Source organism: Hippoglossus hippoglossus, chromosome 24, assembly GCF_009819705.1.
Source record: "Hippoglossus hippoglossus isolate fHipHip1 chromosome 24, fHipHip1.pri, whole genome shotgun sequence".
Classification (NCBI taxonomy): Eukaryota; Metazoa; Chordata; class Actinopteri; order Pleuronectiformes; family Pleuronectidae; genus Hippoglossus; species Hippoglossus hippoglossus.
Genome location: NC_047174.1, coordinates 15011385 through 15025537, shown reverse-complemented (window position 1 = coordinate 15025537; position 14153 = coordinate 15011385). Strand labels below are relative to the sequence as shown.

The 14153-nt window shown below is 41.8% G+C and overlaps 1 protein-coding gene across 1 annotated transcript; it reads left to right on the top strand.

Moving 5' to 3' along the window:
* The first annotated feature begins 1543 nt into the window (after positions 1-1543).
* On the top strand, positions 1544-9190 carry snw1 (SNW domain containing 1). Its single transcript, XM_034580163.1, has 14 exons — positions 1544-1590; positions 2060-2213; positions 2393-2554; positions 2906-3001; positions 3334-3440; positions 3892-3996; positions 4330-4399; positions 4540-4605; positions 4724-4840; positions 4957-5098; positions 5748-5850; positions 6708-6825; positions 7101-7261; positions 8470-9190. The coding sequence occupies exons 1-14, from the start codon at positions 1577-1579 to the stop codon at positions 8663-8665; spliced, it is 1611 nt and encodes a 536-aa protein (XP_034436054.1). The 5' UTR covers positions 1544-1576; the 3' UTR covers positions 8666-9190.
* The last annotated feature ends 4963 nt before the right edge of the window (positions 9191-14153 follow it).

Below are 14153 nucleotides of genomic sequence, written 5' to 3'. Positions count from 1 at the left end.
CTACCCTTCCTGCTCACACTGCGTCATTGCTCTGTAGAACCAGGTAGAATCAGTTGCTGCTAAAAAAACAACAACAAACAAAAAATAGAAGAATGTGAGCCATATTCACACTGCAGGAGTAGCTCTGGTGTGGAGTTATATCAACCAAGTGCTTACATGACCTTGTCTGCAGTGCCAAAACCATCAATAGGCAGCAGTGGTGGGATAAAAGTAGATCTAATCCTGGGTGTAAATAATATACTTCTTCTTCTTCTTCTTCTTTGTTCGGTTTATTGACGGGTGGCTACCGATGTCAAGGTGCATTACCGCCATCCACTTCTACCCACTCTATTCTCCCCTTATTGCCGGGTATCTTCTGCCCAACAATAAAATTGTCCGTGGCTGGATTTGATTTAACCACGTTGCCTGCCTGAACCACTACACTTTCAGGGTCTTGGTGTTGTGAACGCTGGACCACTGCCACACAGTCATGGTGTACTGGGGCACTTGAACAGAACCGAGCCATTGTTAATGTTGTTTGTAAAACCTCTGCTTTCCCTTAAGACAAGTCAAAACGCTGTGGGGAAAAAAGGCCTGTTTGTTACTCGCTGATTTCACCCGACTGCTGTATTAACGACTCAGGGGCTATTTCACACTCTCTAAATTAAAAAACTAAATTAAACTAAAGAGCTTTATAAGTATCTTCTTCCAGTGTTGATATGATAAGCTGAACCAATACCTTTTTCTTTTTTATTTAGGTATCTATTAATTTAGGGGGTTGTTTAAAGGTTCAGTGTGTAGAATTTAGTGACATCTAACTAACAATTTAGTAGCACTTAAAATGGCACTTACTTATAGCACTTTGTAGTTTTGCTTTTTTGAAGAAATTGTACTTTCTCTATTCTTGTTGTTCTGGGTTTGTACCCTCATGGTTGAATGCACTTATTGTAAGTCGCTTTGGATAAAAGCGTCAGCTAAATGAAAAATGTAAATGTAAAATCTAGCGGTTAAGCTGCATGTTGCAGCTGAACACCCCTAACCCCTGATTGTTACTTTACACTGTATATACCAGTATAATTACATTTATATGTTCTGTATATCTGTTCTATATTTATATATACTTCTTTATATCCCTTCACCCAAGTACGGCATGCTACTTATTTGATGCTTTTCTGCTGCTGTAACATTGCAATTTCCCCATTGCGGGACTAATAAAGGACTTCTTATTCTTATTCTTATAATTTTACCTCTGAGACAGTGATCACAGATGAACACCATGCTGTCGCTTCTATTCTATCACACTGAGAAAGCACACAGTGGCCCAAGTGTTGAAGTAGGATATTGTTTGATATGATATGTATGTATTTAAACTAATATGATGCATTGTAATTGTTTGATCTCGTTAAGATAATAATAACATTTTATTAGAAAACATAGCAGATGATGGCGGCTGGTCAACGAAAACCGTAAACCTTGCGATCGTGTAAAAATAAACTAACAGGAAAAAAAAGCGAAGCAGATTCTGATTCTATCTCAAACATTAACGGTCCGTCCTGGCATCGCGCATGCGCAGGTCTCCACTGAGGAAGAAAGGAAAATGTCTCTGACGAGGTGGGTGCTGCGTCGAGGCTTTTTGTGTTTTTATTGAAGCAAATTGTGATTGTATGCAATTCCCAGTCCGTGTTTAATGGTGTTTATACTGTGCTTAATGTTTTGATTTGATGTTACTGGTCTGCTGGTCCGTTTTCTGCTTTTAATCGATGCCAATAGCATCCGCTAACGTATAGCATACGTATCGCATACGTCTGAAGCTAAGTGTTTAGCATTAGCCAGCTAGCTTAACAGCGCATGGATATTCCCAAGTTTATACATTGTATGTTAGTGAAGTGCCAGCTCTTTGCTTTACTTTGACTAAACTGGGGTGTATTGGTGTGTAGTGACGGCAGTTAGTTAGCTAACACTGCTAACGCTTCTGAATAAAGCACCGTGTTATGTCGGCTAATGCTAGCTAGGCCTCACAGCAGCTGCGCGACTACATGGGAAACAAAGTGACTGATATACCTGTTTATTGTGTGTGCAGCTTCCTACCTTCGCCGACCCAGCTGTCCCAGGACCAGCTGGAGGCAGAGGAGAGGATCCAGGCCCAGAAGTCCTTCTCCAACGCCCTGGTTTCGTCCCTCCGAGAGCCCCCTCAATACGGACAGAGGAAGAGCTGGGTGCCGCGTGCACTCGAGGTAAATAAGTTAATCGCGGGTTACACATCTCGCTTTAAGAGCACCGTCCAAGATTGGAGGTGGTTTCTCATTTCTTTGGAGGTGGTTCTGGGGGATTTCGTATGATGTCATGACACTGAATGTAGAAATGAATGTTAAGATTAATCACCTTGTCTGTAAAAAAATCTGTGCTTCTGCAGGACTTTGGAGATGGAGGAGCTTTCCCAGAGATCCATGTGGCCCAGTTTCCCCAGGAGATGGGCCGGAAGAAGAAGACGTCCAATGCCCTGGCGGTGCAGGTGGATGCAGAGGGAAAGGTCAAATATGACTCCATCGCCAGACAAGGACAGAGCAAGGATAAGGTAGACCACCGGTTACTGCTTCAGCTGTCGCCTCAGTGCACATATAGAATGTATCCGTGCGTAACTTGACTTTTGAAATTATTGGACTGATCAAACTTGGTCTGAAGATGGTAGTACACAAACATTAATTGTAGAGACACTTTTCTTTCTATGAAGTTTGTATGAGTGACTTTTTAATATAATACATGCTTCGCGATGGTGTATTCCCCCTGTCATTTACAGACTACACACTTCATTATGATGCACACTGTCAAAACAATCCATGGTTATGGTGCATATCATGTTTTGATATCATTATGAAAACGATGACTTCCTCAGTCTGCTGTAATTTCTTATCTTTCCTTGTTGCAGGTGATCTTCAGTAAATACACAGACCTTCTGCCAAAGGAAGTGCTAAATGAAGACACCCCAGAGCTACAGAAGCCCGACGAGGAGGCGGTGAAAGAAGTAAGACATATTGGAATTTGTTTGTATGGAAAAACTGTGACATGCTGTTTACTTACAGAACCAGTTGATCGTGAGATTTTAAATTTGACTGCTCAAAGATCATTAACCCAGGCCAACTAATTGTATCCATTGTTTACTGGAAAGTTAAAGCTGATGATGGTGTGTGATCAAATCTGTCTTCTGCTCTGTAGAGTTGAGTAAATTAGGTAAATGTAAAAAGTGGAATTACAATCAGAAACATAATGCTTTTGGTAGTGTTTTATTCATTCTGACCTTTACTGAGTTATGAAGCTAATGTGACAATTTGTTTACATGGTCATTGTTGTGTGTAGCTTACAGATAAGACTCGGGCTGCCTTGGACAAGCAGGTGTCTCAGAAGATTGCTGCAGCTATGCCTGTAAGAGCTGCAGACAAACAGGCTCCTGCACAGTACATCAGGTATGTAGTGGAAGAATGAATCATCATAATAATAATCATACATTTTATGTATTTAGCACTTTTAACACTGCTCAAAGACAATTGACATACCATTAAAAAAGAAAACTAAAAATGTTGAATACACAACATAATCACACATTGAAATATAAAATACATGTCACATCACACATTAGAATAAAAAACGCATGTCATATTCACATTAAAAGTAATTCTAACAATTTCAACACAATTTAGAACAAAGATTTAGAAGGGAAAGTTGGATTGTTTTACAACTACGTTCATATATTAATGGGGGATTGAATATTGTGATGACAAAGGTTCACAGTTATGACATCAATTGTTATGAAACACATAAGTTGGTACGATTAATTCATTTGTATTTTTGTATGTGAGGGAAGATAAAAGTTTTATCCATGTTGACCCAATTCTTCTACTTTGTTCTCTCTTCAAGATACACCCCATCCCAGCAGGGGGTAGCTTTTAACTCTGGGGCCAAACAGAGAGTGATCCGCATGGTGGAGATGCAGAAAGACCCCATGGAGCCTCCACGTTTCAAGTAAGTCAACAACCTGTCTCAGAACAGCATGAAGTCATGTGTGACGACTGGCTTTATAGATTATTTAATATAATTAGAAGAATTACTATGTTCAGACACAGTTTGTTAAAAAAGTCTTAAAAAATAAAGCATCATATTATGGCCAAAGGAAATCTGAAGTTCACAGTTAAAAACTTTTTTTTTTTACCAGAATGTAACATAGAAAGAGTTTAAGGTCATTTGTTGTAATTGTCTTTCTTTTCAAACTGGGTAGTAATTACACACTTGAATATGTAATAATGGCCACCTCTCATTTTAAAGAAAATAATTAAGTTGTATTATTGTGTGTTTCAGGATCAACAAGAAGATTCCCAGAGGACCCCCCTCTCCTCCTGCCCCTGTCTTGCATTCTCCAAGCAGAAAGGTACCGTTACACATTCGAGAAAAAAAATTGGCCGTGTAACACATTCTGCTTTTACTACTACACTGATGCATTTAAAATAAAGTTACTTGCATTGTCCAAAAGAGAAGATCTTTGACCTAAATGTCTTCATTTTTCTTTAGATGACAGTGAAGGAACAGCAGGAGTGGAAGATTCCTCCATGCATCTCCAACTGGAAGAACGCTAAGGTAACGTGGCACCACAATTATTTTTGAACTATTTCTTCTATTTCTAAATTTCTAGAAATGATCATGTATTATCCTGTTGCCCCTTCTCTGCTAATTTCGTTCTCGTAATCTCTCTCAGGGCTACACCATTCCTCTCGACAAACGTCTGGCTGCTGATGGTCGGGGGCTGCAAACGGTTCACATCAATGAAAACTTTGCCAAGTTGGCTGAGGCGCTCTACATCGCTGACAGAAAGGTACTGCACCATCCCTCTGATTGATCCGATCAACAGTTTAGGATAATGGCATTGCCTAAAATATGCACCCTTCAACCAACATTTAAATAACGATGAAATTCTGTTTGTGTCTTAAGGCCAGGGAGGCTGTGGAGATGAGAGCACAGGTGGAGAAGAAGATGGCTCAGAAGGAGAAGGAGAAAAAGGAGGAGAAACTGAGGGAGCTCGCCCAAATGGCTCGAGACCGCAGGGCGGGGATCAAAAGTCACGGAGACAAAGGTGAGTAAAAGACCAAGAAGTAGAAAAGTTGACTGTTAAGGACGTGTGTGTGTGTGTGTGTGTGTGTGTGTGTGTGTGTGTGTGTGTGTGTGTGTGTGTGTGTGTGTGTGTGTGTGTGTGTGTGTGTGTGTGTGTGTGTGTGTGTGTGTGTGTGTGTGTGTGTGTGTGTGTGTGTGTGTGTGTGTGTGTGTGTGTGTGTGTGTGTGTGTGGGTGGATCTCTGGGCATGTGGAAACTGGTGTCAGCACCACCTATTTTCCAATTTTTGTATTCATGTCTTATTTTTGTTCATGCATTTTGAAAGCACTGACTCGCATCGCAATATCTATATTGACATTATTTGTGATAAATTCTGACAATACCGTATGTCAGCTGGGATTTTTTCTAAATGTGCACTGAAGACAAACAGTTTCTCTTCGCCTTGTCTTCCCTCTCCTGCTGTGCATAACATTTTCCTTTTCTCTACTACTACATCTTCATCTACAACCCACCTCTACTTCTTCTCATCAGTTTTCTCCTTTCTTCCTCCAATTCTTTCAGTCCCCGTGTTGCTTTTCACATCCTATTTCGGCTGTAATATTCCACGTCATATGTCCTCATGTGGTTTCCTTTCTGTTTTCAAAATTTCCTTTTTGTGTTTAACGTGGCAGGTGGCGAAGACGGCGAGGCCAGGGAACGTGACGAGATCCGCCATGACAGACGGAAAGAGAGACAACACGACAGGAACATTTTGAGGGCAGCTCCTGATAAGAGGTGATGGACACGCACGATAAAACACACCGCGTGTGAACTCACCCACCCCTCTTTTCAATACCCACAGATACAGATGTACTGCTCACTGCTGAATCATTCATGCATCTGGCAGAAATATTGAACTAAGCATGTGTGATCAGTGTGTGTTTGTGTGTTAGGTCTGTGTGCGCAGTGGCAGGTTGTCGATTGATTGAATTGTGGTTCCCTGGTTGAGTGGAGGGAAGTGAAATTCAGATGAGAGCTCATTACAGACACAATTCCAGCTGTCTGACGGCACAAACCTTGTTATCTTAAAATTGCCTTTCACTTAACTTTGAGATGGCTGTTTGCTGAAAGACAGTCCCCAGTTATTTAATGAAAAACTCAAACACTTTTTTTAATCATAAATTGAAGCCCCAATGACATAATCTTTTAAATAATCTTAAATAAACCTATAGGCGTATAAAAATAGATTATTACCTCTGCCAAGTTAAATTTGTTTTTCACCCCTGTCCATTTGTTTGTAAGCAAGATTACACAAGAACTCGTTAAATTTAAAGTGGATGAAGAGCAACGGGTGGATCCCGGAATTTCCACTGTTTAAACAGGGAACAATCCATGGATCTTGATGGGGAAAAATTTGGCACCTTTAGGAAACTGATCTTTTCAGTGTGTAACATTTGGTGCAGCTTGATTTGAATTTGATGGGGACTGTTGGGCCTTGGCGGAGGTATACATTCTACTGAGTGACATTCCAGTTAAAATCATGTTAACTACTCTTTTAGTTCATTCACTCAGTTATTTTTTATTTTCTTTTGTGTGTCAATTGCTTTTGTTGCGAATCGTTGCTTCATCTCAGACTCTCTTCCTTGTCCCAGGTCCAAGCTGCAGAGAGACCAGGAGAGGGACGTCAGTGAGCTGATCGCTCTGGGGATGCCCAACCCTCGCTCCTCCTCCGAAGCTCAGTACGACCAGAGACTCTTCAATCAAAGCAAGGTTAGAAAGTTTCATACCTACTACAATGTACGTTAACATCAGCTTAGATTATTTGTGTTGATTGGAGAGAAAATCTCTTGTGTACAAGGCTGAATACTGAGCTCCACAATACAAGGAAACATTTTCACGTTTCCTAGTGTGGACAGCATTTATCCCTTCTTGGGTACTAGAGGAAGCACAGCAAAACTGAAGAAGAATTTATACAGCAGCCATTTCATTGTTGTGCACTGTTCTGTCTCTTATTTTAGTGGCTTACCTTTTCTCTGTCTTTTCAGGGTATGGACAGTGGCTTCGCTGGTGGTGAGGACGAGACGTACAATGTCTACGACCAGCCGTTCCGCGGCAACAAAGACATGGCTTCACACATCTACAGGCCCAGCAAAAATATTGACAAGGACGCCTACACAGATGACCTTGAGTCACTCATGCAAAACAAGTACTTATATTCTTCTTATATTTTTTTATGACTTAATACAGTTATTTGACTTTGTATTCGTATAGTAATATAATTCAATATTGTTTTTTATAGTCATAAACGCAACTAATGATATGGACCAAATGAATGAAATGAAGCTTCTTCTCTTTCAAAAACTTAAATTATTTCTTAAATGGCTAGTTCCATGGCCAGTTTAAAAAACAGTTAATCTTTCATTTGATTTTGATTCATTTGATTTGACTTAATATTTGTCAGACTCCTAACAGGACGGCCTACGTTTTAACCTTCTCTAAGATAATTAGAGAAAATAACAAAAGCCCGAATATGTTTAGTCACCAGCTTGTCATTGTCGTCTTTGAATGTTTGGCGGTAACCGGGTGATACACCATTGAGCAAAACATGCTCAAAGGAAATGTTTGCATTATATACATATGTCGCGCAAAAAAACAACAGCCTGCCAGCATTTAGCTTGTGGCTTCAATCCTATGGGTCCTTTCAGTTTGAGAGCAGGACTTAATGAGTTCACGTTCCTGTTTTTTTTAATGCTCGCACTCCAATATCTCCTGCTTGCCCTTAGACTTCCTGTGCTCCAGCTTCAGCTCTTCTCCTCACACTGTGTTGACAAATGAAATTGCTCCACCTTCGTTTTGATAACTTTTTCTGTTGGTGCCGTTCTGATAAAATACAGGTGGGGGAGAAACAGGACAAATACTCTTTTGTTTTTATAGTTGTTAGCAACCGTGTTCCCATTACCTAAAAAAAACTTGATCCTTGATTTTGCTCATTGACGGGAAGCTGGTGTAAACTGGAGGGCAGCAGTGCATGAACCTGGTTAAAGTAAGCGCCTGTATGGTACACTCAAACACATGACGCTAACACCCACAACAGGGCGGGACTGTTTCACTAGTCAACATTACAAATGGCTTGTTGACATGTTGCACAAAAACTCCAAGCGCAGGTAATCTAAGCACAAGCAGGGTATATTTTAGTGCGGGCACAGGGTTTTGACTGAGATTATTACGAATCCTGAACGTGAAATCCTTAAGTCCTGCTCTCAGACTCTCCTGAATAAAGATGAGAAAACCCTGTACAATTGCTCTGTACTTGCACGAAGATTGCAGAAGGGTGCAGTGAAATTATCCTTTAGTTGCGAGAGAAAACATCCATTTTTGCAGCATATTCTAATATGTTTCGTTTCTTTCCTCCAGCCGGTTTGCTCCTGGCAAAGAATTCTCCGGCGCCGACCACGCGCAGAGGCGGGACGGACCAGTCCAGTTTGAAGAGGATCCCTTCGGTTTGGACAAGTTCTTGGAGGAAGCCAAGCAGCACGGTGGCTCTAAGAGGCCCTCAACCAGCAGCCGCTCGAAGGACGACTACCACGACAAGAAGCGCAGGAAGGAGTGATAGTCTGTTCAGGACGGCTGTAAGAGGCATGGTGGAGGATATGGCACCCTTTCCTTTTTTATTTTTTTGTTTTTATTTGTTGCTTATTCAGCTACATTCAGAACATGTTGAACATCCTTACTTAACAGAACATGAATTAACACGTTAAGTTAAGCTAAAGCGATGGATACAGATATATAACTGATCTGCCTCCGTGTCTGACAGTGTCTATGCATAGGTGATATTTGGGCCCAGGAAGTCTGTAGACTTTAGTCGTATGTTTTTGTTTTGTTTTGTTTTGTTTTTGTTTTTTAAATACATGTATACAGACCCAACATAAAAATCTTCAGGAGTTTATATTTTCCTTTGTCTAATTTGTTCCCAACATTTCCCCCTTTTTTGAGTTGTCCACTTACGTATTTGTGAGCCGTTAAAGCCCATATTTGATGTACAGAGATAAAAAGTAATTCTGTAAGGTGTAAAGCAAACCAGCTGTATAATTCTTGTACATTACCACCAATAAAATTAATTTCATATTGTGTGTAATTGCTAATCTCTCTGTATTTATTATGAAGTATAGTGTTTTGTTGGGCGCCTACAAATCGGTCAACATTTTTCACTAGTTTAGAGCAGCTTAATTCAAACTTTTACAACATAGTGGGAAGTCCATTGGTTATATAATTGATATAGTTTCCTTTTATAATAGTTTTTCCATATGTTAATAATTTTACCCATAATGCAACCTATTAACGTCGATGATTGTAAGCCCAAAATGTATTCGGAGAAACCATCAATTACGAAGTGTGAATAGTGAAAAAAAAATGTTTCCCTTCCAGGAATGGGCTCTGTGATATTAGATGATGAGAGCAAAATTGTTTCCATTAATTACAATTAATTATGATTTATGCAGTCTGACAGTGTTATTTTCCCGGGGTGAGGAAATATAATCAATGTGGCATTACAGAGCCCAGCAGACTCAAATCTGCACGGTGCCATATTTTACTCGTACATGAACAGGCGGTCAGACAGTTGTTATATGCACATGATAAATGCTTTTTTCAATGGGCCTGGTTTGTAGTCATGGCTTCCTGTATTAGTGCAGTGCCCCAGACCTTTATTGCTGGTCTTTTAGTGCCCATCAGAAAGAAAATATATAATAGCCTTAGAACTGTGAAACAACACTGAGCTAGGAGCTTCAAACCAGGAAGAATCCAAGACAATTGAGGTAAAGATGCTTATGTTCATTGCACTTTTCAAACTTGTCAGCCAACCACAGGTAGCAGCACGAATCTCTGCCTCTCTCAGTGGATGTCTGCACACCACCTGTAAATCAACCTTGACAGACCGAACAAATTTTCCTTCCAGGGAAAGGCTCTCCCACCCATGACCTTTGACAACCCCGTGTTAGCCCCCACCCAGACAGCTAGGAACCTGGGTCGTCCACTCGACAGTCAACTCTCCCTTACTGCCAACATTACTGCAACAACCCATTCCTGTAGATACATGCTGTACAACATCAGGAGAATACATCCCCTTCTCAATCAGAAGACGGTGCAGGTTCTGGTCCAGGCTCTGGTCATCTCACGCCTAGACTATTGCAACTCCCTCCTGGCTGGCCTGCCTGCTAGTGCCATCCGACCTCTGCAGCTCATCCAGAATGCAGCAGCTCGACTGGTCTTTAACCTAAATTCACTCACACTACTAACCCCTAACCCTAACCCCGTCCGTTTCAAAACACTAGTACTTGCGTACCGTGCTGCGAACGGATCGGGTCCAGCCTACATCCAGGACATGGTCAAACCTTACACCCCAGCCCGTCCACTACACTCTGCATCTGCCAATCCGCTTGCTGCTCCCTCACTGCGAGCTAACCACTCAACGAAACGACTCTTTGCTGTCCTGGCTCCTAAATGGTGGAACGAGCTCCCCAATGACATCAGGACAGCAGAAAGTCGACACATCTTCCGCCGCAGGCTAAAGACACATCTCTTCCGACTATACCTTGAATACAAAAAATCATTATGTATTTAGTAGCACTTATATGGCACTTACATAAAGCACGTTGTAGTTTGGCTTTCCTGAAGAAAATTGTACTTGCTTGATTCTTGTTGTTCTGGGTTTGTACCCTCATGGTTGAATGCACTTATTGTTAGTCGCTTTGGATAAAAAGCGTCAGCTAAATGAAATGTCATGTAAAGTAATACACAGTTTATCCGTCGAGGGTCGCGGTTGGGCTGGAGCAAATCCCAGCAGACATGGGGCGAGAGGCGGGGTCCACTCTCGACAGGCGCCAGCGAATCACAGGATCGACATTAATACTTTTCGCAAAGGATGTTATGTTTTCATTTCATATTTATCTGTTAACAAGAAAAACAATGTGCCAATTTTCTTTAAACCTGTGGCAACGTTGTTTTTTTTGCCACTTTAACATTGTGAGAAGCAGTGGCGGATTTAGGATTTTTTCTAAATCGGTGTAATAAAATAGCCCCAATTTAAACAGAGGGGCCAGTTATATTCATGATTCAGTAAGGTGCACATAGTCACTCCTTGTTTTCTGTTAGCTCTATAGCTTTGATTCAAAGCCACACATCATTGAATATATTTTGAAATAATTGTTCCTTGTTCAAGCTCAGTGCACTTCAAAAAGGTAAGAAAATAAATTATTATATATGAACAAATTTGTCATATTTAATGTTATCGACAGGACATGGGCACTTCCGGGACCAATCTGATTTCAGCTGGGGCCAGTGCCTGTGGATTTGCCCCTGGTGACGTGGTGTTTTTTGACATTTCTGTGAATTTCTCAAGAAGTAATGCAGAGATCCTGATGAAGGCATACTTATGGGATTGATATCTATTGGTATGTGCAATTTGGTGCAGCCTATAAGCACATATAGCCTATAACATATGTAGCTTTGAATGTGTTTTTCTCAAGGCTTCTCCCAGCCTCTCCCATGTGCAAGCGATGAATGTGGCCAAAACAACATTAATCCATCACTCAATTACAGCAAAGTGGCTCTGATGTGATTTAACATTGACCTGTGTTCTCGGGAAAGGAGCTGACGTGTTCAGAAGTCGTTCAATTCCTCACGACCTGAGGGGGGGGAAAGGCGGCGGTGGTTTGTCCCCGTCTCCCCTCCACACCTGAGGAAACAGGTTGAACGACACAGAAGCAGGACTCTGTGTTGGGAGAGGGGCTCTGATGTAATTCAACACTCGCCTTTATCTTGTTGAGTGGTGTATCTGTTACCAGAGCTTCCCCCCACTGTCCTCTGATTCTTGTTGGGATAATTCCATCATGTGTACACTCCTTACTCTTGATCATTCCCATACTGTACATCTACAGTGCTGGATTTACTTTATCTGCTCTGGAACATGCTCCTGCCATGTTTATCCTAACCCGGTGTATGAATAAATGATGTGGTGGATGGACGGATGGAGAAGTCCGCCTGCTGCTGCCTGTGTGAGGTGGTTTAAGGACCTGGGTATGAGAGTCGGTGTGTGGAAATCAATCTGACATGTACCAGCTTAGGGTAACTGAATCACGGGTGGCTTGATCGTTGCAGGGTTTCGGAAGGGGGTGAGGAAAAACCCCTTCCAACAGACTGAATGAGGGAAAAAAAGGTTTTTGAATCCAGCAGGGCCTCTGTCTCCAAACAGCAGCAGGGAAGTGTGCTCTCCCTTCAGCCTGCATTTGTGTTACAGACAGCTCGATAATGGGTCTCCTCTCGTCTCTTGTCCGCCTTTATGAATGCGCGCAGAGGAAGATGAATGAGATTCTTATTCATGAAGGTAAGAGGAAATTGGTTCCTTGGCATCGCCTTTGTGTGCGGTTGTGTGTTAACGGTGAACATATTGTGTGGGGCCATAATGGAATCCTCAGCCCGCAGACAGCAGCCATGATGGATACCTCCTTATCTGTGCACCGCAACGAAAAGCCAACGCAGAAATAATAAACAACATTGAGTTGTTGCACTGCATCTTTGCCACTCTTCTGACCTGAAGGAGGACAGCTCGTGGTTACGTGTGTTTCCTTGCTGATGCCTTTTTGTGATATTTCTCGCCCCATTCGCCGACAGCCAAGCAATAATTTTGGTGATGAATGCACCCCCGCCCACTGCTGCCGTTGACCTGTCGAAGAGAGACATCTTATCTCACACTGTGAGATTTGTTCTTCTCTTCCAGTGCTGAAAGCTGCCGCTGTAACAAAGGATGTCTTTTTATCGCTGGGATGAAGAAACACACCCACACCCATGGATAACAATGGGGCTGTTTCCTCTCTGCCGGGGACACTGCTCTTCTTCCGCACGGAGAAATGAGTCATTTTACTTAAGGAAAAAACAGCTGAAGTGTTGCACTGGAGACCTCAGCCTATATAGTGATGTCACAGCTGTTTGACATAAACTGTCTCCACAACGTATCTACTACAGCTCTGATTGACATGTGATCGTAACACTGGGTGATTGACATTTGATAGCAAGTAATGTAAGCTTGACTTTAAGCACTCACCAAAATTAAACAAAATGTTATGAGCAACAATGGATGAGATGGAAACATGTAAGGGGAAAAGTGCCCCACAGAGAATTATCATGTGACTGTGCAGCAGGAGCGTTTCGAGGGACATTGGGGCAAAGGGGGACCAAGGGGGGTCTTCATCGAACCAAACCTCTAAAATGATACCTCTTTTACAGTAAAATTAGTTTGCCGTTTTGTTTTCCTCTGGTGCGTCATGTTCGACATCACAAACAAGTGAGGCGCTCTCTCTCGTGATGCCAAATCAGCTTGTTCACTCCAAAGCCGGTGATAACATTTTAGGGGGTTCTCACAATGTTGTCATTGCTGTGGATCACCAAAGCTATACAGGTAGCATGTTATCCAGTTGTTTTGTTTTTACAGCTTTCAGATTTATTGATTTCTTGAGTCTCATCAGTGTGAAGCATTCTCCAGTGGCAAAAAACAGAGGTAAAATCAGAATGGCACTCACACTTCTGCAAAGGTCCAACAGTCCCCTTACATCCAATCAAACAGCACCAACTTTCACACACTCACAGAAATCAGTCTCCTAAATGTCTCTGTTGTTTTCATCCAGGAATTCATCTCTGTGAAATTGTGGAACATGTCACAATCTTGCAACAAAAAACTGGATTTGCCTCTTTGTTTGGATCCACTCTAACAGATTATTACTTTGGCCATGTCTCATCTTTCCAACAAGTTTCATGGAACTCCGTTCAGAATTTCTTTTTCTGAATCCCGCTGACAAACAAACCAACAGACGAGGCGAAAACAGGGAGATAATCATCACCGGACTGTGCAGCTCCCCTCAGCTCTGGGGAGCATGTTATCCTGTTGTTTTGGTTTTTACGGTTTGCATATATTGATTTCCTCACACTCATCACTATGAATCCTTTTCCTGTCCTAGCAGTGGCGACAAAAATCTGGTCAACCCGCTGAAAGCTAACTAATAGGCAACAAACCACTTAAGTATTTGATTCTTGAGGTTGGCCAGAAA